This window comes from Erithacus rubecula, assembly GCF_903797595.1.
Source record: "Erithacus rubecula genome assembly, chromosome: 4".
Lineage (NCBI taxonomy): Eukaryota > Metazoa > Chordata > Aves > Passeriformes > Muscicapidae > Erithacus > Erithacus rubecula.
In genome coordinates, this window is record NC_136686.1 from 31,533,524 (window position 1) to 31,558,321 (window position 24,798).

The 24,798-nt window shown below is 47.7% G+C and overlaps 1 protein-coding gene across 1 annotated transcript; it reads right to left on the reverse strand.

Annotated features, from left to right (window-relative positions):
* On the reverse strand, window positions 1–24,670 carry SREBF2 (sterol regulatory element binding transcription factor 2). Its single transcript, XM_079303241.1, has 19 exons — window positions 24,466–24,670; window positions 19,995–20,381; window positions 18,929–19,110; window positions 17,621–17,761; window positions 15,571–15,792; window positions 14,357–14,471; window positions 13,983–14,164; window positions 13,013–13,205; window positions 11,896–12,077; window positions 10,990–11,263; window positions 10,530–10,699; window positions 10,144–10,312; window positions 9,450–9,570; window positions 7,839–7,948; window positions 6,444–6,576; window positions 5,797–5,965; window positions 4,447–4,632; window positions 3,448–3,559; window positions 1–2,837 (listed from the first exon to the last, which is right to left on the reverse strand). Exons 1-19 carry the CDS (start codon window positions 24,545–24,547, stop codon window positions 2,617–2,619), a joined length of 3,351 nt encoding a protein of 1,116 aa, XP_079159367.1. The 5' UTR covers window positions 24,548–24,670; the 3' UTR covers window positions 1–2,616.
* Between the last annotated feature and the right edge of the window lie 128 nt (window positions 24,671–24,798).

Sequence of the window (24,798 nt, forward strand, 5' to 3'; positions counted from 1 at the left end):
TGGTGGTAACATTCATCTTTATTAGGTAACAGATGCTCAGGAGTCCTGGAACAGGGTTTTCAGACAGCAGATATGTTCCCTGGGGAACTTCCCCAACACCAGTTGCATCTCATATCACAAAGCATCCCTACTCTGAACTCCATGTGGATAAATAGACTTTCTTCACATAATCCATAAAACAATTTCCTCCCACCCACAAACCAAAAAGTTACAGTATATACACACACATATAAAAAAAAGTTGTAGGGACAGATGGACAGCAAGTTTTTGGACAGTGTAGAAAAAAACAGGGCAAAAATCCCTCACTCTGGAGGGGGCAGAGACATACCAGCCATGCTAGGACCCTCGTGCTATTTACTACCTGGGTTTCAGCCCAACAGCTTCTCCCAGCTCCTGGCCCAGCCAGTACCCCTGCAGCCCAGTCCCCAGGGCTCAGACTACCACTAGTGACAAAGTGAAAGCATCACTGCTTTCCTGAAGTCTTACCTCCCATTTTACTGAAGCACAGAACTGCCCACGTGCTGCACGCAGACCTGGAGAAATGCAAGATAACTCAGAGGTTGCCACAAGCAAGGAGTTCCTGGATTTTTGGGAAAAAACTCCATGACAAGGAAGACAGCACGAGAACCATGGAAGAGGAAAAATATCAGGAAGAAGCAATCTACCCCCCAAAATAGGATCACTGATAAGCTAGGGAACTTGGGAATGAACAATCAAAGTGTGTACAGACTCAGTGCTGTTCTGCACACTTAGGGTACCTGATCAATGCTGAAGTTGCTGCCACCAGAGCATCTCCTGCACTGATCAGACACTCTTGAGAGCAACCTCTTCCCCTCAAACAATGAGCTCGCCCTCCAACCACTGACTCCAGGAAGCAAGGGACATCCCTGCCAGTAGGACAGTATAGGCCATTGAAGCTAGTCCCCAAATAAAGTCAGGGAGGAAGGTAAACACCTTCTGGTCCCCACACTTTTGTCCACAGCTACAGATTACAATCACTGGGAACAGGTTTGGCCAGGACATGAGTTTCTACTGGCCCCAGTTTCAATTTTCTTGAAGCTGGGCAGCTCCAGGACTAGCATTACCTGTGTTCAATTACTTGAGCACATGAAACGACCCTCCCAGATGCCAAAAGACCCTGTGCAAAGGGAAACCACAAGCCCCTATCTTTCTCCTCTCATTCTGAAGGAGCTCATGCCTCTCTGCAAAAGCTGGATATATGTAAAAGCTTCTTGCAAAACAGTCCAAGTTTGTACGAGATGGGCAGTACAGGCTTGACTGGGACAGGATGTGTTTGGATGGCTGCCTGCATCTAAATGCTTCGAGCTGCCAACACACAGAACATGCTGGCCGGATGCATGGAGAAACAGCAATGCCCACTTGCTAAAGGCTTGTTTCCACATATACACGTGTGAGAGGGCAACCACTCTGCACTTCTTTGGAGAGATGCAACAGGAAAGACAGAGAGAAAGAGGGCAAACCGTTCTCTCCCTGTCCCAAATCCACCTCCCACTCCCGGAAAGTCACAGGCAATTCAACACCTGCAAGTCAAACTGCTCGGAATAGCAAAGGTAACAAAGCTGGGAGACTTGCACCCTGAACCAATGCCTCCCAAATCCTGCAGGAGCTGTGGAGCAGTTGCAGAAGGTAAGGAGAAACAACTGAAGACAAGTTCTGGGACTGGGAGTTGAGTAAAAAAAAAAAAAAACAAAACTGTTTCTAAAAATTGTTTCTGCATCAACAGAAAGGCACAGAGAAGCATTCACCCTTCATGCCAAGTGCAGGGCACAATGTCCACCTCTGCTGCCACCCAGCACCAGATGACCAGGGATGCCAAGGTCTTCTACCAGGCTCTGCTTGTTGCAGGCTGCTACAAAACACACCCCCTGCTGAAAACCAGAGGCAGCTATCACAGGAAAAGATGCATGAAGCAGAATGGAAGGGAAATCTGCTGCATTGTTCCCCATGTTTTTGTAAAGCCACAAACATTCCTATAAAAAAACCTGTATAAAAACTGTAGAGAAATTTTCCAGGCAGTACTGGCCCCAAGCGATACTCCCAGAGCACCTAGGTAAGTTGGGTCTAAGGGGCTTCAGTTTCCTGATACACAACTCAAGGAAAGCTGCTGCTTTCCTCTCTCTTTTAGGAACAGCCTTAGACCCAGCAGCCCCACAGGACAAGGCTTGAACAGACCCTCTGCCCTCCTCAGAGATTTCCTTCCTGCAGAGGTGTTTGGAAAGGGAACAAAATACCCCTGAGGACAGACACAGGATGTGCCACTTCTCTATGCCGTGGGCTTGTGGGAATCTCTCCCAAGCAGGGATGGGTGATTTGTGTCAGGGCAGCACTTCTCAACAGCCCCAGGCATAGTGACAAAAACCACAATTAGACAGATTCCTGCTGCACTGCCTGAGAACAGGCAAGCAGGCTAGTAAAGCTAAACCTGGGGCAAGTTTAGAAAAAAAGAAAAAAATCAAACCCAAAACCCTCCCTCCCTCTCCCACCCCATCCTGATCCCACCATCACAGCCCTAACCTAGCACTTCTAAGCTCCTGAGGGAAGTCCAGGCTGATGCTCAACCAGGCTGTCTTTGCACAGAGGGAACCCAGGCTGGCATTAGGAGGCAGCGATGGCCGTGCCCCCGCTGAGCTTGACGATCATCTGCTGGCAGTCGTTGCAGGAGCGCTTGTCCCCCACCTTCTCCAGGGTGCGCGCAGCCTCGGCCAGCAGCACCGCGCGCTGGCCCGGCGACGACAGGAAGGACAGGGGCAGGTGGCGGCAGGCCAACAGGATGGCCGTGGCTCGCTCCCTTTGGCCTGGCAACGTGTCCAGCTCACCTATGGCAAATGGTAAAGAAAGAAAACTCGTAACAGAGCTACTACCTGAATGAGAAAACCCACGATACGGGCCCTCAACTGCCACCACCGAGCACAGGCTTCTCTGGCTGGCATCCCCTGGCTGAGCCTAGAGCAGGGAAACCCTGAGGGCCTTTAGGCTTGCAGAGAACACTGTGAGCTAGAGTCAGGTAGGAACTGTCAGTCCTGTCTTCCACAGAGACAGCTCCTTTCAGTTCACTTCCTAGGGCTTATCCCAACCGTGGCATGCACGTTTGTCCATTCCCTTACATCCTTCATCTCTTGGCTCTTCCCTTTAGAATTCCCAGCTTCTGCCTTTGCACTAACCACTAACTGCTCAAAACCCCAGAGTGCCAAGTTTTGTGCATGGGTAGCTTCATGAAGGCAAACGTTTTCCAGCGTGTTTGCCGACACCTCCAGCCCAGGGCTGCAGCTCACATTAGCTGGCTTGTAGAGAACACGGCAAAAGCACTGCCTTGAGCCACAGGCTGATGGGAGCTCATTATCCCGACACAGCAGAAGACACTGCAGGTTGTATCTGTGCCCTCACACCTTGCCCAAGCGCTGACCCCTCCCAGCCCCCAGGGCTGACCTTGTTTGCTGCTCTGGGGCGTGCGCCGCCTCAAGCTGTGCTCCAGCAGCTGGTGGGTGCGGGTAGGGCTGGCACCGGCCATCAGGCGCACGGTGGCCTCGTGGAGGAAGACCTGGAAGGGAAGGCAGGATGGAACATGAGAGGTGGCCTGGTAGAGGGATGATGCTCTGGCTCAACTGTCATCCCTCAGGCACCACACTTCAAGAGCAGAGCATTGACACCTTGACAAAAGCAGAGACCCATTTCCACGTTCCTCCCTCATCTTTCCACCTGTCTCTGGGGAATTTGCAGGTCAGGGCAACCATGAGGAAGGGGAAAAAAAAAATTGACACCTAACTGTGAGTGGCCTGGAAAGGGGGAGGATTGAGAGCAGGGAACAGGACAGAAAAATCTGAGAGCAAACTTTAGCATTGTGGTCCAGGCAGGATTCTCAACCTATGCTGCTAGGGCAGTGCTTTGGTAACAGCATCAAACTTTGAAATGCAGAGTTTGGACAATACCAGGACAGCTTTCATGTCCATGTATTAGACTCTACTTCCTCTACAGAGACTTAAAACTAGATGAACTGAACAGAAGCAGGCAAATGCCCAGAAAAGCACCAGGGCTTCACAGATGCAGAAGGCATCTAATCTTCCAGCTACTCAGCAGAGCCAACACAGCTGAGGAAACTTCCTTCCACATTCCCAGAGGGACAGACCCAGTCTGAAGCCACCTTAATAAACAGGATGCCATGGCACTCGGCAATGCACATGTGCTGATGGTTTTCTATGCAGAAACTGAAGTGGATACTTCCCCACAAGCACTGAACTCCCATGGGAGCCTCTCTCATCACCCACCAACAGAAAGTATAGAGGCTGGTAGTGGAAAAGCATCCCACCCTAAGTATCCAAACCACGCCAGCTCACATCCACCCTATGTTTCCAAGGGCAGCAGCTTCCCATCGCCCCAGGAAGGGCTGTAGGTCAGCTGGAGGTGGAGAGCAGGGAGAGGGAGCATCACCTTGCGGTAGGCGGGTCGGAAGCTGTGGGCCAGCTTGCGCAGGCTGCCCAGGTCGCGCTGGAAGCCCGTCAGCTCGGGGGCCGAGGCGTGGTAGGTCTCACCCAGCGCCTGGCTGGCGCTCGCCTGCTTCTGCCACAGGCTGGTGCGCAGGGACAGCAGCAAGTCACAGGCCAGCAGCTGGATCATCTGCAACAGCCAAGATGCCGGGGCACACACTTTCAGTAACGTGTAGCATTGGGTGAGTAATGAGCTGCATGGCTGCTGACACGGCCTGTGGGAAGGCAGCCACAGGACCTCCTGCCCACCTGGGGGACTTCCCTGCCCTCCCTGCTGTGTCACCCTACCACAGTGCACCAAAGGGAGCAGGAATTTGCATTTTGCCCAAGTGGCATCTCTTGACCAAGAGGTCAAGGAAATGTGCCACGGGCACAGTGTATCAGTTGCATGCCCTTGCCTGCACCTTTCACTCGGATCAATGCTAACAAACACAAACTGATCCCACAGAAACACAGCCTCCTGCAAAGGCTTCCCTGCCCAAACAGTGACGCTAACTAGTGCAAAACAGCAAAGACAGCCGTGCTACCTGCAGAGATAAAAGAGGCAGTCTTGGCACAGCCAACAGTGGCTGCCAAACCCCTTTTCCCCATCTGCTGCTGCCCCCTAGCACTGCTCCCGGCTCTGGGAGGGCTCTCTGCCTGTGCTGCTGAACAGAGAGTGCCTCTGTACTGCACTGCAGAAACATTGCACAGTCACTGCCACAACATGCAATGCAACTACAATGCACTACAGCTGCCACCCAGCAACGACGAAAGGGACCAGAACCACGTCCCATATGCCATGGAGGGAAGCTCCAGTTTTATGTAAACCTGGAAAGAAGAGAAACAAGCCCCACACAAACTCAGGAGTAGCACAGTATAGTAACACTTCCATGTCAGAGGATTCAAACATTCATGAGTGTGGCCTGAAACAGAGCAGACTCAACTTAGTCATGTCCTGTTTTACAGGCATTACCAACTTGACCTGGAGGAGAGAGATGGATACTTTCCATCTATGCAGGGCCAAATTCAAATCAGTCAAAGCACCAGAAAGGGGTGACAGTGACTGGCACAAGAGGAGCGAGAGCTGACACCGTGCCCAGGGAGATGACACTGTACTTGTGGCTCTGCTCCCCCACACAGCAGAAACAAAACAATAGCAAAGCCCTTTTCAAGGTTGGGGAAGAAGTCTCCCCTCTAATCCCATGACATACAGAGTGAATGCAGAGTGCAGCTACAACAGGGAAGTGACACAATTACATCAAAACCAACCTTACAAGCAAGACAGACCGTGTGTTATCCTTATAATGCTTACATTGTTGAGGACAGTGCTGGACATGCCACTGCTCATGTTGAGGCTGTTCCACAAGTGACTGCTGGCCCTCTCACAGTGACCCAGGGAACTCTGCTGTCCATCTGCCTTCCCAGACAGAGAGGCCTGCATGGCTTTACACATGTAGAAAGTAGCTTTCACCAGGGCATTCCTGAAAGAGAAAGCAGGTTGCTTTCAAGTACCATGTCATGCTGCCACAGCATCAGCTTTCACTCTCCCACCTTCAAGAGATATCATCACTCCTTAGACAGAAAAAAGATGGCAATTGTTCCTCACCTACACAGACAGCACAGAGAAATGAGAGAAAGCTGGCAAAGATTCTTTAGTGCAAAAAAACAAAAGATGGTGACACCATCCTTTCCATCATCATGTGAGTTTTGCTTGATTTTGGAAGGTGGGAGACTGTGCAAACAGAACAAAGCCAAAAGACATCCCTAAAAAGCAACTACGACTGTGACTTCCAGTCCACAGGTTTACTATTGGTCTGTAAGCCTTGACCTACACATGAACTGCTGAGCACACTGGCATCTGCAGAGCACAGACAGGTGTGACCCTACAGGACAGCATTAGGGGAAGGAGGCACTCTTGTTTAAAGGAGCAGCAGTTTGAAAAGTGCGAGGCCTACGCACTCTGACATCTCCAGGGACTTTGGCATGCGCTCCACTTCTGCAAAATGCGACCTCAGAGCTGCATCATCCCCTCTGAGCCAGGCGATGGCCATGGCCACGGCTGCTGACCACCACCGGCACACCACGTCGGGACCTGCAAAACACAACCAGCAGCTCAGCCCAGGAGAGCACAGCCAGCTCCCTCACACCTGGAGGGGGGACAGGTATCACAGGCCCCTGCCAGTGCCTCGTGCTGGGATTGATGCTAATGAGCCCAAACTGATCCCATGGGAACTCATGTGAATGCTGAAATGTGCTGCAAGAACACAAAGGAACTTGGCAGCATGCAAGCACCCTGCATCTGACTGCAAGCAGAGTTTTGGATGGCATGTTTGTATCTTGTCAACAAGAATGTGTCCCACCAACTTGTCTAGAAATTTGCTGACTTCCTTCCTGACAATGATCTCCACTCACTACCCCAAAATATCAACTTCACTCGTATCTACACTCATGACTGGCACTAATCACCATCAAGAAAATACATCAGGTTCCCTACATAATTTCCTTCATTATTTAACTAATCTCCTCAAAAACTTCTCAAGGCCTACTTAGGGCCAAAGGACATATGTTCTGCTACTCTAACCCACTTTTCAATTCTTGGGCAATACTGACCCAAGCACAGACTTCCCTTTAAAAAAATTATTATTTCTTTTTGCTGCTATGTTTGCTCTATACACTTTAGGTACAGCAGTTAGTCTGTGTCTAAAGCTGCACCAACATCCCAGTGAGCTGCCAGGTGCTGTCTGTACCAACACCATGCAAAACAAATACTCCAGCAGCCTGTTATCAACCCAGCCCAGATGAGCACAAGCCTCAGAGGGATTCTGCAGCCCAAGGAACCAAAACAAGCACCTCCCAATATATGCCCAGAGCTTGCCACAGCAGAGGCAGCAGGTCTCTGGAGATTGAGGAATATATCTGACAGCCACTGTGAAAGTGGGAGCAACCCAGTTCAATAGGTAATTAAGTGGAAAAAAACCCCTTCCTGTACTTCAACTGCAATGCTGCTATGTTTGTTTATATGCTCCACCCTTCCTCTCGCTTTGCATTGCTAAAAGCAAACTCTCAGGTGAGGGCACAGGGTTCAGACTGGAAATAAAATATTGCCCAACAATACAAATAGCAGCAGTCCCTGGCTGGGCATTCAACACTACAACATGGAGCCAAATCTATAAGCCTTCTTAATCACCTTCTTCCAGTCTGTGGTACCACACTGGCATGCAATCAGACCTCACTCCAAGGACTACATTTCTCCTTGACTAGAGTTGGGGAGGTGGTGAGGAGGTGGTAGGAAGAGGGAATTTGTACTGGTAGTAGATCCTGCCTCTGAAAGAGCTTCAGTTCTACCAGACTTACCCAGGGCAGACTTGAGTACAGAATTGCTGGCAAAGGGTGGGGCTCCACTTCCCATTGAGTCCAAGAAAGAGTTGAGCAATTTCAGGTACTCCATGGCACCCGAGAATTCACTGAAACAAGGAACAAGGGGTATCTTTGCTATGCTGTCAAACAGAAGATACCAAGGCACTTCTCGTTCACAAGTCATGTTTAAACTGTGCTGACCCATTAAGCCCACAGAAAGTTCAAGCTCTACAAGTAACACAACACTGCTGCTGGTGAAGAGACCACCCCATGAGTAGAAGTGCAGAGAGATGCTCTGAGAGGAACAGCCCCACATCTCCCCTTTCATGACTGCCAGCACAGAACTAGATTTAACCTCAAGTCTCACCTCAAACATAGACATATGTTACAAGCTGATAACAGGCTCCTTTTTAATCACTGCCTCCAAAAGAGACTGAATTACACTTCTGTGATTATTTGCATATATGCAAATATGTATGAATGGAAGTGACAGCATGTTCTCAGCACTGGTCAGAGAAAATAGTATATGCAACAATGACCTAATTTACTGGGACATGCAACAGATTAATATCTTGAGCTCCCACCCCTAGAGTGGGACAAAAAAGCTTGCAATTTCACTAAATCTAGTCCTTCCCATGAGGAGACAGAACTCCCACAAGTAGAGTGACAATTCACCTCCCTTAAACAAATCCTGCTACCTTCTCTCAACAGCAGCATATGATTACAAGCAATTAAATCAAACTGTTACTCCTTCTCTGCTAGGAAACAGACAAGATTATGGAAAAACCCAAAACTAAAGGGACAGTATTTTTCCTACACAGGTAGGGAAACAGGGTTATCTTCCCATCTGAGGCTTTTACCCACACTTTCTGGAGACAGGATCCTTACAGAGCTTTCCATATATGTATGTAACATTTGCCTGTCACCAGCATATCTGGAGAGCAGCTAGAAACAGTGCTGAATTACTGGCAAATGCTGGGGTCCTGCTTCCTGTGGGGTCCAGGAGAAAGCTGACCATGGTTCAATAAAAACACTGCTGTTTCCCCCTATTTTCACCTTTCATTTGGTCAAAGAGCTTAGAGACAATGACAATCATGTTCAACATCATCCTTCCTCCTCTTGCCACATATCTGTTTGATTCTTTACTGACAGTAAATGTCACACACACTCAGAATAATCATGCACAAAGTAGCAAGCTGGTGAGTTCACTCTCTGACATGCCAGACCTTCACAGTCTAAAAGCCCTGGACATATGTCCTGGTTTATAGAAGAGGTAGGTGCATGCAAATGTTAGCCCTTCTGAACACTAAACTCCATCAGCAGAGAAAGTGCCATCCATTTAGTTGAGCAATCAACCAGTATTACCCCAGCTAACACCAGAAATCCCCACCACTTCCAGGTTCACCTTTGACTTGAGAGGTTTTAATACAAAGAGGCAGAGCAGGCTCTGCTAATAAACAGTGGTGGTCAGACTAGTGTTGTTATTCCAAGCCTTTAACAAGGCATAACCACCCAGTTTGCCCCACAGCACTTGGTCAGTTGTCACAAGCTCTGCCTCAGAGCCTGCTGCTGTGGCCAGCAGTGCCCAGTGGGCCACCACATACTCACCAGGACTCCTCCTCCTCTTGTCCTGCTACCTCTTTCCTAGCCTGAGGCTTCACAAGTGAATCCACTGCTCGCTCCAGCAGGTTCTCACAGAATGCCTGATGGACTTGTGCAATGGGATCCGCTGGAGAAGGATAAACCAAACCATTTAACTTGCATATTGGTGTCAACAGCTCCCAACACACTCAGAAAGAAGAACCAAAATGTAGGAAGGAGCATGAGGAAGAATAGTAGAGGGAAATTCTCAAGAAACTAAATGGAATTATTTAGAGACTAAGTTGTTTGGGCTTTTTTTATCCTTTCAATCCACTCGTAAAGCTGCAGCCTTTGGCCAAAGATCCCTCTGGCACTTCAGCCTCTCAGCAAAACAGTGAGAACACCGCTCTGCAGAGGACAAACCATGGTCACCCCAAAATCACTCCCTAGACATTCAGGGTCACCTTTGGGGTGTGTTCCAGCAGACAGAGACAAGTAGTATGACACAGCACAGGATACAAAGAGAGGCAAGCCAGACCTTGTAGGCTGAGGAGACATCTCAGCTCCCCATGCCCTCTCACCCATCAGAACCAAAAGCAGGGTGGGGATAGAAGAACACACTCTCAAATATGACACCCACTTTTGTCCTAGACAAGAGTGGAGAGACTGCCAGGCTCAAAGTGCCTGGATGCCACACACTTGGGGATTGAGCAGCCCTCACCAGGATTCCTTTGTGTGCAGTAAAGGCTCTCCTTTGCAGCAGACTTCACCGTCCAGCTCCGCTCCACAAAAAATTTCTGTCCCAAGGGATGGCACAGCCAACGCAATGAGTCGGGAATGGCACTTCGCTCCGAGCTGCACAGGCTTTGAGCCTGGCTTAGAAAGTAGCTCTGGTGAAAGGAGAGGACAAGATTGAGAACAGTATCTAGAGAAAGAGCAGCACCCCCAGGGACAAAGATCGTATTGTAATTATAGCTCGTATCATAATTGCAGGTCATATAATAATTGTAGTGTTAGTAGATGCCCTCTCCAAGATACAGCAATGCCAGCTTCCAGGCTTTCCTAGATCTCTGCTGGAGGGTATGATCAGGGAAGATAATAACTCACCGCTAAGAAACCAAGCTTGCCTCCACAGCGGGTTTTCAAGCCAACTGCAGCTGTCAGGTGGATTTCTGCCATTGTGCTGGGTGGGATTTTTTCTTCTGCACACTCAGCCAGATTCACAGCACATAATGCCATGTGCAAGCCCGAGTAAGCTGAGCTGGAGGGAAGCTTACCTGTACCAGCAGAAGGAAAAGTGTTAATTTTTAATCAGTAGTACCAGCTGCTAAATACTACTATAAGTTGCAGGGCTACTACACTAAAGAAACAACAAGAACCTGTTGACACAAGAAGCTTATGCTGCTATTGCTTCAGCTGTTCTTACAGAGTTCTTTTATTGCATGAACCTGTTGTGTTTTAGTAAATGGTAGCCCTCCCAGAGGAGAGAGGCTGTATGGTCCAGGATCAGCTCTGAGTCTCCTCACTCAGGAAAACCAGAGAGCCGATCTGCCACCTCTGCTCTCACCTGTTATGTGGAGCTGGTGGAGCTTGTGATAGGCGAGGGCCGCATCCCGAGCGCTGGTCTTGGCCTCATCCTCGAATCCTGCAGTGGCCTCCCTTGGCCTCCATTGGTGAGAAGTCCTCTTCAGCAGCCACCGCACCAGCGCCAGCTTCTGCAGGCTATAGCGGATCACATTCCAGGACAGGCTGCAGGCCAAATCCAGGCGGGAAGCTGGCAGGGCTCGCCCGAGCACTGACAGGCACGTCTGCAGGTTTGATGCAGCTGCAGCAAAATCACCCTGCAAATTACACAATGAAAGATTCAGCAACAAAAATCACTGTCAGAGACACTTTGGGACCTCCTTGGCACTGGGAGCAAGACACTGATGGGCAAGTCAGGACAAGAAACATAACAGCAGTTTACATCAGCTTGAATTCTGGCCCTAAACATACTTTCTACACATGGTTCTGATCCTGCACTGCCTGTAAAATGCATCAGTACTAGATGAAAAGAGCTTCCTGCCTTGTCAAACATCATGGAAATTTCAGGGTCCCTGTATCAAAAGGCAAATGTTTCCTTAACAATAAAGAGGACTTCCAAGAAGCTGGAGGACAGCAGACAGAGACACAGCAGAGGCCAGATTCTGGACAAAACTCAAGATGCTGCTGCCAAAAATTGATACAAGTAGCTAGCAACAAGGACAGAAGTCAGGAGTCTCTTCCACTGCTTCCATGCTTCACTAACTTAGGCCTGAGCAGGACAGTAATCTGCTCAGAACAACCTGGCAACAGCTTCCCTGAAATCATACAGGATGATCCACTCGAGGAATATCATGCTCTTGCAAGTGCCAAGCCACTGCCTCAGTGGGAAACATTTATTCATAACCCTTCTAAAAGATGCATTCAATGCAGAATGACAAGTCAACTTTACCCGTGCCAAATCCAGGTCTGCTTGCTTGCGGTGCCTCCAAAAGGTGACCGAGGACCTGGAGTGCAGCCGGGTCACGGGCTCTCCGTGCACAAGGAGCTTTATGAACACGCTCAGCACAATCACTCCATTCACAAGCCACAGGATTAGGGTGGGCATCATCCAACCAAACCAGCCAGCTGCGTCTGCAAGGGATATCCCAAAAGGGAAAATTATAATCTAACCTGGACACCAAAAGCCTGGCAACATGAAGAAGGATGTCTTGCCACACTTGCCACATGTTTCATCAGCTTTTGCAAAGACTGCAGTTCAATCAGGAAACACCTATACCTACATCTCTTCATCCAAACTCCAACCCTCAACATTCCCAACAAAATGCTTATTTTTACAAGGCTGATGTATTAAAAAAAAAAAAAAAAAAAAAAAAAAAGAATCAGCACTTAGTTTTCCATGAGTTGTCTTCTGCTTTTTCTGTAAGACACACCCACAGGTACTCCATAATCCAGTATCATTTTCCAGTCTTAGTTAAATTTACAAAGCAACACCAAGGAACCATATTTACCAGTCAGGAAAACAACTGCATGCCTACAGCATCCCCCACCCTCTCCTAAGCTGTACTTTCAACTATGAATTTTAAGGAATGAGTATATCAACAAGCCAGTTGCAAGACTCCATAGCAACAGTGTAGTAATACTTTATGATTAGGAGACAAAAATCAGCCAGTTACCTTGAAAACAAATATAAATTGAACATGCCTCAAAGACTGGTGAGGGCAGGAGGATTTCTCTAACCCTGAACTACTATGCCAAAAGCCCAGGCTGCTGAGTTACAAACAGGTGTCACCTCAACCTCACCACGCTGAGCCATGGCTGGTCTTATGCAAGAACACTGGATTTGAACTGGAGCCATATCCAAGCTGGCTCTCCTTCCATGCCCTGCCCTGCAGTTACTGCCCCTCCCCATCCATTAAACAAAGGTCATACAACTCCCTGAAAACATAAACCCATCCTGCTGAACCATCCACCTCATGGCCTTCACAGCTGCAGGTGGCTTTTAGGCTTTTAGGGAGGCTGTGTCAGGCTGGACACCCTCTGTGGCACAAGCTGCCCTGGTTTTTTACCTGACTCAATGGTCAGCACGTTCCTGCCGGAGCCGTGGCGCACCAGGCTGTCAGGCTCGGGGGCTCCTCGGGCGTCCAGGAGGGATGTCAGGGGATTGAAGGAAAGGCAAAGGAATGTCAGAGCACACAGGAGTATTCGAGAGCGATCCACCATGCCAAGTGCCACAGGAGGAGAGTCAGGCTCATCTTTAACCTTCAAAGAAACAGAAATGGAGAGAAAAAGGAGAAAAAAACCCAATGCTTGCCATTCTTAGCACAAAAAATGTTTATGCCAAGGAAGGGGTAGGGAAGAAGGAGAAACAGAACATGTATAAATTTGCTTTTGAGCTCCAGATGAGCAAGAACTCTAGTAAATCTTACTCAGCTAAGAAAAGTTAAGGCTGAAATATCTGACTGCCTTCCACTTCCTTCTGTGTCAAATCATTTCAGGTATTTGCTGTAACTGTATCCCTGGGTTAGGCTAGGATTAACCTTTGCTGCCCTTACTCTTTGGAGGATCTCCCACAAAACCCACCTCTGATATCCACAAAACAAACCCGTAAGCCAAACACGGCTAACAGCTTTTTGTTACTCTAATTACTTATGGTCTCATTAACTACAACTGATATCATCAGAGTTCTCCTGCTTTACTCACTAGACATACATATCCTGGAAAGCCATGGGCCCCTTAGGTAATGAACATGAATTGTAAGTCCACAGACACTGTACAGGGGCTGAAGGATAAGCACAGTTCTTCCAGCAGCTAAGGTAGGGTTCAGGTAATACAGCACAGAAAATAGTCTCAATAATTTAAAGAAAGATAACACACACACATGCACCTTCCTCATCCTTACAAAGGATCTCTAAGTTCCACAAATCTGCTTGCCAGATGTCTGCTGGTTCCACTCTTGAGAATAAAAAGAATTTAAATTCTGGCTCTTATATATCCTGAAGGAGATACCTTGAATTTGACAATTAAAGTCACAAATACCTTTGCATCATCAAGAAGTGGGCTTCCTGGCTCTGAATCAATGGAATAGGGAGAGAAGCCAGCTGGGGATCCTGAATCAGAGGCTGGAGGAGACATCAGCAGCACATTCTGGTTGAAGTCATCTATCTTCAGATCTACATCATTGTCAACCAGACTGCTCAGGTCAATGCCCTTCAACAGCTCTGAAAAAAATCAGAGTGCATTATGTACACATTTCTCCATCCTGACTCATGTCAGTAGCTCTCAGATTGGCTGTTATCTGGACCAACACTGGCCACTATCAATGCAACCTCTGTCAAGCATAAGAAACTGCAAGATACATCCTACATCCACGCTGACTGCCTCACCTCTGCTACAGAGCCTCCACAACTTACTGTTTTTTTGGTTAGCCAGCTTCAGAACCATGTTCTCCTGCCTCAGCTTATGGTTAGCCTGCTGCAGGTACTTAATGTAGTCAATGGCTTTTCTCAGGACTCCAGACTTGTGCATCTGTAAGGAATTAAATGTACAAAAAGCAGTTTATATTAAGAGTATCAAAGGATCATTCCTGCCTGTAGGAATACCACAACCCTTTGAATCATGTGGTGAAAGAAAAGGGTATGAAGGACCTCTCAGCAGCTGCAAAGGAACCATTAGGAGAGCGTGCTCTGTGGGCAAGGTATAAAAGATACTCAAGGATGAGGTCTCTCTAAGATGTTTGAAAAACAGTACAATGGAAACAGATTAGCATCCAAATGACAATGGAGTTCACATCCAGATTTCAGCCAGAAACAGTCCTTTGAAAGTACCACAGTTTGTAAATTAAGTGGATCAGTTCTAGGATAGAACAAGCTGCTGCTTGATCAGTGCTAAATTCTGAGATAAGTTGTTCCCTCCTTGCATTACTTGCTTGGCCATCTCCATGCAAATCCTTGCTTCCAGCAGCAGTGGGCAAGTTTATCTTCTAAACAGAAGTCAAAATTACTAAAAAGCCACTGCACATTACCCATGTTTTTGAAAGCTTCCACTTCTAGCAACAGGAGGAGATTTCACCAGTGCACTTATTTGTGCAGTAGTAACAGAAGGTATCAAGAATACTACTGCCTGCCTCACCAGTGTGAGGTAAACAGAGTAGGAACTAACCATGAATATGTAGTGCAAGAAAGCTTCCAATATTTGAGCAAGCAGTTTTTACAGCTCAAGGTATAAAGGAAATAAATTGGAAAGCTCTATAAACCCTCATCCTTATTGCAGTCACATGGAAAAGGAAATCTAATTGAAGCAAGATCTGGTGTAGCAGAGTTATCAAAACGTCCACTTGGATATTCTACCTACAAGGCCTATTTTAAGTTAGGCCTAATAACAAATGCATAAGATATAGCTTATTTTCAAGAAACAGTACCACTAGCATAGTAAAATTAATATTTAACAGATGACCCTTCCTGAATACAATTATCAAGCACCAGTGATTGTCACCAGTCTTACCCCAATACACATGTGCATGATACTAACAGCTGCACATACCCAAATGCTTCACTTCATAGAGCAAATGAGCACCTGAAGACAAAGTATTTATGACACCATATTTGCAGTTATTCCCCATATTTACCTTGGCATCTGTCCCCATGACAAGGTCCTTCAGCTCAATGATTTTGTCATTTATGGACGACCGGTAGCGCTTTTCAATGATGTTGTGAGTTGTTCTCCTCTCTCCTTCTTTAGGTGGATCAGCTTGCTTGACACCCCCAGGAACTTGTTTGATAGGCACCTTTTCTTGTCCCACCATCACTGGCATTGTGGTCAAAATGGTCCCATTGCTCCCAACGAGGGTCTACAAAGACCACGTGTAACAAGTGTCAAGAGCAATCAGCCAATTTAGATAAGGTTTATGATGGCAAAAGAAGGAGTAAACAAAGAAGAATCAGGAAAAGTTGGTACAGCTCAGAAAATGTGGGAGATGCAAAATTCCTTCATTTTTTCTTAGCTGGCACAAGCATTGGCACAGCAACACAGGAAAAATCTGTCGCTCTGGCTCCCACACTGGTCACTGTGGAATAAGAACATCACTTGTTCTCCAAGCGCATCAACACTTCTGCCAATACTACACTCTGTTCATCCACTTAAATAGAGAAAGGGACTAAAGCTCCTCCTTCTTCCTACAATCTCTGCACTTCAAGTCTCCAAATACACCTTTTCTTTGGACAAATAGTCATGAAAACAGCAACAGCCTACACTGCTTCCAATGACACTAGTAACAACAATAATAGAAAGGCTCCAACTATGAAAAAACAAACTTTGGCTTGAGGAAGGCAGTTCAAATTGATTTGAATTTGATTAAATGAAAACAAAAAAAACCCCATAATCTATAAAAATGCCTTAATATGAGAAACTGAAACTAATGAGTGATATACAGCAGAATGAAAAGCTCAGACTTGGGCATCTAGATGTAGGACAGACCATCTACAGCAAACTAAAGTAGTATGTAATCAGAGATAAAATATGATGAATCCCACCAGAACAGTTGCACAGAGGGGCTCCAAGGACAGCTGTAATGAAACAAAGTTTAGACTGCTTAATACAGGAAAGCAAGATTTAGAAAGACATGGGTTCTCTGAAGTACACCAAGGATCAGGGAAGTAAGTAGCTATGGAGAGTAAGAGTTACTTCTGTCCAACATACACTATTGTGTGCAAACAACAAACATTACAACTAGCCTAGAGCAGCTAGCCATGAGAATAAACTAGCCATGAGCAATTTCAGAAACAACTGTGACTCTAAAATAGTCTTCTAATTGGGATACCAGAAATTAATCTAGTTTCTAATCTGAAGTTTCACTTCAAGTTGAAACTTGACAAATAAGTGAATTTAAGTCCTATACCTTTCCTTGGCTAATTACCACCTAATTTCAGTGTGTTCCAACATGCCTCAGATAGACAAAACCTTGTAAGCCTCAAGCTGTGTGAAAATTTCACCTAAAACCAAAAAATCAATTGAAGATTTTAGCCTGGCTGCTAATAAGTATCTAAGAAGCATACCATGCTATTGCAAAAGAAGTAAAAAATTTAGGTCCACGCTGACAAGTTTATCTCCCCCAGTAAATATTTATACAAAGATATCTGTTCAGAACATACAAGATCATAATAAATGTTTCTTTGGGGACAGACATTTCTTAGACTTGATTAGAAGTGGAGGCCATGAAGCATAATTGCCACATCAAATGACTATAACAAATCCTCCCTGCAAATTCCCTCTGAAAAGTAGTTTAATTAGTTGTCACATTTAATATATTACTATTAGATACTACTGAGGAGCAAAAAGAAAGTTCCACAGGTACTCTGAGCAAGTTAAATTTTGGCTTAAAGTTAAAAACCCACCTGAGTTTTTAGGTCAATATTCCTCTCCATGTAGTACCAGAAAAAGTTAAACAGAAATGTGCCCTTGATCTTTGCTTACTGGCCATGGAAAGGCTGCCAAGCAGTACAATCTGTGTATTTAGCCTTGACAGAAACAGGGTATTACTTGCCCTAGACATGTGTACAACAGCCTCAAAACCCCTTCTTGTCTGCACCACTGCAAAACACTAAAGCACAAATTTCTTCCTTGCATTAATAGGAAAGAACATCAGTGAGGAGAGGGGTGGAAATACATCCATAAGGTACCTGCAGAGCTGTGGTCTGAATGGGAGCAGTGAGTGCTGTCAGTGCTGGGTTCTGTACTGCAGCCATAACAGGATTGCCATCTGTTTTCAGGGTTGTCAGGACCAGGGAATCCGTTTTTATGATCTGAGGTTGGACGAGAACCTAGGTTGAAAAGAGTTACAGGTGAAGAGGAGAGCAGGCACATATTTCCCTGCCAATCACAGGAGCCAGAGGTCAGCACTGACAGAGTTGTAACAGCTTTGGAACTCAGTGGCTGGCAAAAAAGCAGGGTGAGTGCTTCTCTGACTTGCACCCTGAATCACCTGGATGCTTTCCATCAGACCCAGTGCAAACTCTGAGCAGGAGACAGCTTGAACAGCACTGGATAGAGTGGGGCAGAGGAACCACCAGGACAGTGGTTTTCAAATCAGTCAGCAGAAGTAAACAAGTATGTAAAAACACACAAGAGCTGATGGAAAAGCTGCTTTCCCCTCTCCAGTTACACCTATAATTAGCTCTCTACATTTAAACTGTCTGAGTATCCAGTCTAACACAGCTAGGACTGTCTGCTGTGGCAAATACCCATAGCAGCTTCTCCCTGCAATTTCACTGAAAGGATGTGTACCTTTAACATCAAGCAGATCAAAATCCACTGTAAGTTATTTTGCTCTTATTTCTTTCAAATACCATGTTGACTTTCTGAGAACACCAGAGATGGCAGAGTACAGCTGAACCATAGCAACTTTGTCATACTGAGTCTCACAGACAAACATTTTTCTATAATACAAAGATGCACAAGAGAAAAAAGACCAAAAAACAACCACACAGCACTGTAACAGGAAAACTATTTAAAAAACCATGACAGAAGATTTAGAAAAACACAGTCCAGTATCAACTAGTTTTCATAAAATGTGGTAGAGGTAATGGATATGCAAGAGTAGTCAAAAGTCAAAGAAATCCTGTTCAAGTAAAGGTTCCAACTGGGTTTGGAAGTACCAAGTTAAAAAAAAATATATTTAGGCTGCATTTAGTTACTGTTTTACTGAAAACAGTTGCCGAGCATTGCCCAGAAGTCACATCTGATGTCAACAACATCAGATGTCAACAACAGGGACTCTCACACATGACCTGCATGAAGTAAAATGCTTCAGGGACACAGGCTGACTAGAAATACCTCTCAGGTTTAAAAACACTTGTGCAGAAACTATCCTAGCCAGGATTGCCAGCCCTGCAGCTTCACCACTTCCCCCCAGGCAAGCCAGGGTACCAGACCCACAGAAGCACTTTCTTGTTCTGCTGGATCCCTGCATAATTCCACATTTTACTTACTGGAACCTGCTGGACCTGTGGTGCAGCAACAGTCTGGACGGTGGCTGGTGCTAAGGTCTGGATGGTGCCGTTGGCAGCCTGTGTCAGCACTCGCTGGGCCTGCACCGTCTGCACCTGCTGCTGGATCGCAACCGGCTGAACCTGCGAGGACGTCACCAGGCTCTGCACTTGGGGCTGCAGAACTGAAAAGCACAAGGGATGTCAGAAATGGTTGAGAGACACGTCTCCCTCCTGGAGCCTGGAAATGCTCCTAGCACCACTTCTCTTCTTCCCAGAGCTTCTTAGTAGGCAGCATTCATCTGACACATCCCACATGTTGGGAAGCTTCCAGCTGCTCTGGTGCCTTCTGCAAGAAGACACTGCACCTAGCATAGCAGCTTTCCAGGAGGCACAGAGGATCAGCTAAGAGAAAATAGAGCCAAAATCCTTCAGTCTGATAGCACAGGACTCTGCTTCAGTGGCATTATACAGGACATCCAAAACTGCACTTTCCCACCCCTCTCGTCTTGGAGGACCATAGGAGCCTGTCATGTAAAAAATCATGACTTACTGAAGAGGACAGAGTCATCCAGCAATCACAAAGCAAGATCACTAAATACTCCTACAGGTATCTCTGCTCAGTGCAAGTACTGAGCTCCAGAGTCTGGCAGATAAAATGTGCCTCCATTCCAGACTGCTGTGTGGCACAGACTGGATCTCCCCAGTGCACCCACCAGTGGGAGAACAAGGTTGCCAACAAAATGTCTTAAGACATCTTTTGTCAAGTCTCCCAAGAGCCATAGGGCAGAAGACCAGGCAGAGGAGAGCAAGACAACAACTACTTAAGATCTCATTCCTGACAATTTCTCATGCTCCCCAACTCTAAAGCCATGCAGGTAGGAGAAGGGACACCCCACAGGCAGCATGACAAGAAAAGGATCATCAGGCTTGTCACGGCTGATGATGCACTTCGAGTTTGAACACTGATGCCATTTACTGCAAGGGCACCAGGCACATTCACAGCCTGAGCATCCTGGAATCTCATGTGCACCAGGCACACCTGTAGCCTGAGCACTGCAAGCATTACCTTGGAAGCTTGTGGCTGCATTCTGGTAGATGACAGGCTGCTGGATAATCCTGGTCTGGGGAGCAGAGCTGAAGGTTGGTGTGATCATGACGGCCTGCTGCTGGAGCTGAGGCTGCACGGAGGGCCGTGGCTGCAGGACAGGGGCCGAGCGAGGAGGGGCTGGAGGGGTGCTCTGCGCTGCTTTCACGGGCAGGCTCTGCAGCTGGGGGGAGGCAGGGGCTGGCGGGAAGCTTTGGAGCTGCACCTGGCTGTAGGGCCGCTGCAGCTGCGGCTCCAGGGCCCCAGTGCTGCTGCCAGCGCCGCTGCTGCCCTGGAAGGTGCTGCACAAGGGATCCGAAAACAGGTCTGGAAAGTCTCCTGCCTGGTTACTGACAAACTGCAGCATCTCTGTGAAACAGAACAAAATTCGTTCAACATTATTTGGTCACCTGCATACTCTGACATCTGGCATTTACATCATGCAGTTATGGTGTGTGTGCACAGAAGGGAGCTCTGGGTCCTTCAAACCTTCAGAGAACATCACTCCAACGCATCACCTCCAGAGAGAGACCAGGACATGGCCAGCTGCTGGCCAGGAACATGCTGCTGCTGTTCAGGGCAAAAAGTAAGACCTTCCTACAACTTTTCCAGACAACAAAGTCCAAGCACAGACTAGAACTTAAAGCCATCTCCAATATATATTTAAAATATTACGGTCTTGTTCCATCACTCCTTCAGTCTAACCCTTGCAGAGGAAGATACCAAGCCTCTCCACAATTCTCTCACCCAACTTTTGGGAGCTTTCAAGTCCCCTATCTGTACTGCCCCACTGAGTTTGTGGAAGACACAGGACAAGAATTCATTTTATCTTTCTTTTACTTACAAGCATAACAAAAAATCGGGGGAAAATCATGAAAGGAAACACTACTTTATATAACTGTAGCAGGATAAATCCATGCATTTGTTTAAAACATCAGAATAACTTTTTCTGTTGCTTTTCTGCCTGCACAACAGGTTCTCTTCATCCCACCTTCTCCAGGATATTATGAACCCACATCAAGAGGCTCCTACTGCAACACTATAGGCCTTCCCCCCAAAGGTGAACATTTCACAACCAAGAGATCATTGTTCATAAGCAGAGCTTCCTCTTCCCTCCATCTAATCCAATTTAATCCAATTAGGCACCTTAAGATATATGAATGCTTTCCTTGATCTGTGTGCAGGCAGTGATGTGAAGAATCAGACATTCTTTCCCACCCCAGGACCTACCCATGCTGCACTGGCTCTTACATGGTTTTCTGAAAGTCCAATTTATTTTTTTCTGGAAACAGGAAAAGAGGGAACCCACAAACCTAAGAGAGATTATAAAAAAATAATAAATATGGGTTTAGGAAGCAAAAAATAGATTTCTGATTTATAGGAAAAAATGCAGCAAAGGACTCCTTGCACCAGCTCATTCACAAACCCCAAGGGATGCCACTGCTGTGATTTATGAAGTAGGTTTGAAGCAGTAAACTTTTAACAAGAAGTTTCCATGGGTTATGTCCCAGCAATAAGAGGCTATTAATTTGCTCAGCTCTCTGAAATGCCACCCACACATTAGCCAATTAATTTGCCTGACACTCCTTTGTCTGAAGCAGAGCAAAGGGATGAATCCTCCTCCAAGCCTCTTGCTCCCTCAACACACATTTCAACATATTTCTGAGATGCTACTACTCTTCCCTTTTGATAGCAATCCCTCCACACCCTGACACACATTTAAACACTGGCCATGACCACTGCTCTCAAGAAGTAGTCTGTTGGAGGGAGAAGCCTGGGAGGAGATGTGTCCTCCTGACCTGTTCTTAACCTGACGCCGAGTGGGGACGCACAGCTCGCCCAGCATGGGGCAGCAGCCACCCTCGGGGGCCAGCTGGACCAAACAAACCCTTGTCTCCACTCTTCACTACAGAAATAAAAGGGTTTTTTAACGCACTGCCTTAACTGGCTTCCACTAAACACTAGCAGAGCAAGGAGGGCTGTTTCAAGATAGTATCTAGATGGATATTAAACAGCTCTTCACATTCTAACTGACTTCAGCTAAGACCACCCCAAACAACTCTCACTATGATAAAGCTGACAATCCAAACTACCAAACTCTGCATTTGATGGTATTCCTATTCCACTATCAGACAGCACAACTACAAGTACTGAATAAACATAAATCAGATGAGATTTGCTCTGGAAGAATAAATGCCAGCATAAGAACAAAATTTCAAGCACTGTGTTTTAAAGAATGTTGAATTCAATGTAGCAGATTTAATACCTTATTTTAAAAACTACTCCTACTCTTACAGGTTAAATCACATCTTTATGACAGACTTAACTTTGACTAAATGCAAGAAGTGTAAAGCCTAAATCTTCAGAATTAAGACTGCCTGGGGATCAAACCCACCTCTTTTCAAGGGCTCAAGAGCTTTCCTAATAACAACACACAAAAAAATAAAAGCAAGAGAAACAGCCAACACCCAAAATCTAAATCTCTGCTTTTTAAAAGGCCTTCACCTACCCAGAAATCAGAATATCTACACTGACTGTGAGAAACCTCAGGCGCTTCTGGAGCCATCAGTGATAAACCCAGTGCCACCAAAGCACCTGCACCCTGCAGAGTGACCTTACTGCAGAAAAAAATCCCAGCCCAACCCAAGGGTAAAAAATGTCAACAAGGTATTACAAAACCAAAACTGAGCCCACCAAAGGCTTCTGCCACTTCCATCAGCCTAGGGCCTGAATACCTGGCAGAAAGGCAAGGGCTGGGCTTCAGCTGCCTCTCCCAGGCAGTGGCTCAGCTCTCCAGCACAGAGGCTGCTCCTCCTCACGCTCCCGGAGATGCTGTGCCCTGAGAAACAGAAAGCAGCAAAGATCCCAACCTCAAGAGAAACAACTTCTCTGTCCTCAACCCTGACGTGCTTCGACCTCCAGCCAACCCAAACCTCATTGTCTGATGTCACCCAGCAGTGCCCTGTCAGCAGGAAGATGCCCACGGCTGGTGGAGGAGCTTGTGCTGGGGCAAGAGGCAGAGAATCTGGGGTCAGCACTGGGGCCCCTGGACACCCTTGTGCCCTGCCTTGAAGTATGAACCCAGTGAGCACTGACATCCCAGAGCACATCCAGCACAAAGAATCAAAATCCACGCAACAGGCAGCGAGGAGCCCCTTAAAAACCAAGTGAAAATCCTGAGACGGATCCATGCTGGAGCACAAAAAACCCCAGGATTGTCATGTATCTTCCCCAGGAAAATCCACCCCTGGAGGTGGGGAGGAAAGTGAAGCTCGTTTTGCTAAGTTACTCATCGCTCTGAATCACACCTCCCAGGGCACACCTCAGTTCAGAGCCACTGCTGGGTTCATCAATTCGTCTCAGTTTCCGTGTGGAACCTGAGAACCAACTACGTGGTGCTTAAACAACAGCAAACACCACCTTCAATGCACACTATCAAACTTTATGAGCAATAAGTAAGCTCGTTGCACTCTCATAAGATACATTCTTCTTTTACGACAAAAGAAAAAAAAAAAAGAAACGAGCATAAATTTTGCCCCAAGCTATGTGGCCAATCAGTGTCAAGTAGAAATCTAAAAGTATTGGTAAAATTTTATCTCCCAGCTGCTAAACAAGAATATTTTGTAGACCGCCAAAATTGAGCTCTGTTTGGGATTACAGCCCAGCAAAGCAGTGAGTTAAGGCAGGAGCTCATCACCAGCCTACAGCACAGACCACACCGAGAAATGTCATTTTAAATAGGGTTTACAGGAGCTTCTTGGTGTCGCCAAAAATATACATAAAATAGGCGTCACACGCAGGCGCTTCATTTTGCTGCACTTCGATGGAAAACAGGGGTTTTCTCATAGGTCTGAGCTGTGCCAGCGATGCAGTAAAGTTTTATATGACAGGGAAAATGGGAAATTTAAGCACTTAGAGCCGTTTCGATGCAGGAGGGCTTGGAGGCTCGGCCTCCCAGGGGCACCGGTGATGGCACAGCTCCAGCCATGGTTCAGCACCCGCTTTAAGAGAGCCACGAGAAAACACGAGCGGAACGTGGGAGCGCCGCTTCCCCGCGGGGTGCGGCAGGAGCGGGGGACACGGTCAGCACTTCCACCGGGGGAAGGCTGGGCTCGTTCCCTCACATCCCCACCGCCTTCCCGCGGCTACAGCCTCGGCTCCAGGCGTGAGGCAGCCCCACGGAAGCGGCTCAGCAGCGCTGCCCTGGCCGGACAGACACGCGTGGCCGCTCGCCAGGGGAGCGCTGCCCTGTGCCCACCCGGGACCGGGGAGTCCAGCGCCGTGTGGGAAGCGCACCCACCCCGAGCACTCCAGAAGCACGATCCAAGGACCACCCACCCACGCTTCCCAACTCGGCAGCCGCGCCGAGACCCGAGCGTTCCCCCCGACACGCGTGGGGAGCCCACGCGCGCCGCCTCCACCCCACCCCCCCGCTCCTTCCCGCGGCGCCTACCGTCGATGTCGCCCAGGGTGAGCTCGTCGCCCAGCTCGGTCAGGGTGTCCATGCTCTCGGCGGCCAGCTCGCCGCCCTCCATGGCGCAGGGCCCGCCGCCGCCCCGGGCGCTCAGGCGGAGGCTGCTGCCGCTGCCGGCGGGCGCCGCCGACCCCGCGCCATCTTGGGCCGGCCCGCGGCCCCGCCCCCGCGGCCCCGGCGCGCGCGCCCCCCGCGGTTTGTTGTCAATGAGACCAGGTCGGGCCCGGCCAATGGGCGGCCGCGGCGGCGCGTGGTGTGATGGCGCGTCAGCGATCAGCAGCTGCCATTAGCATAGCCCGCCCCGCCCGCGCG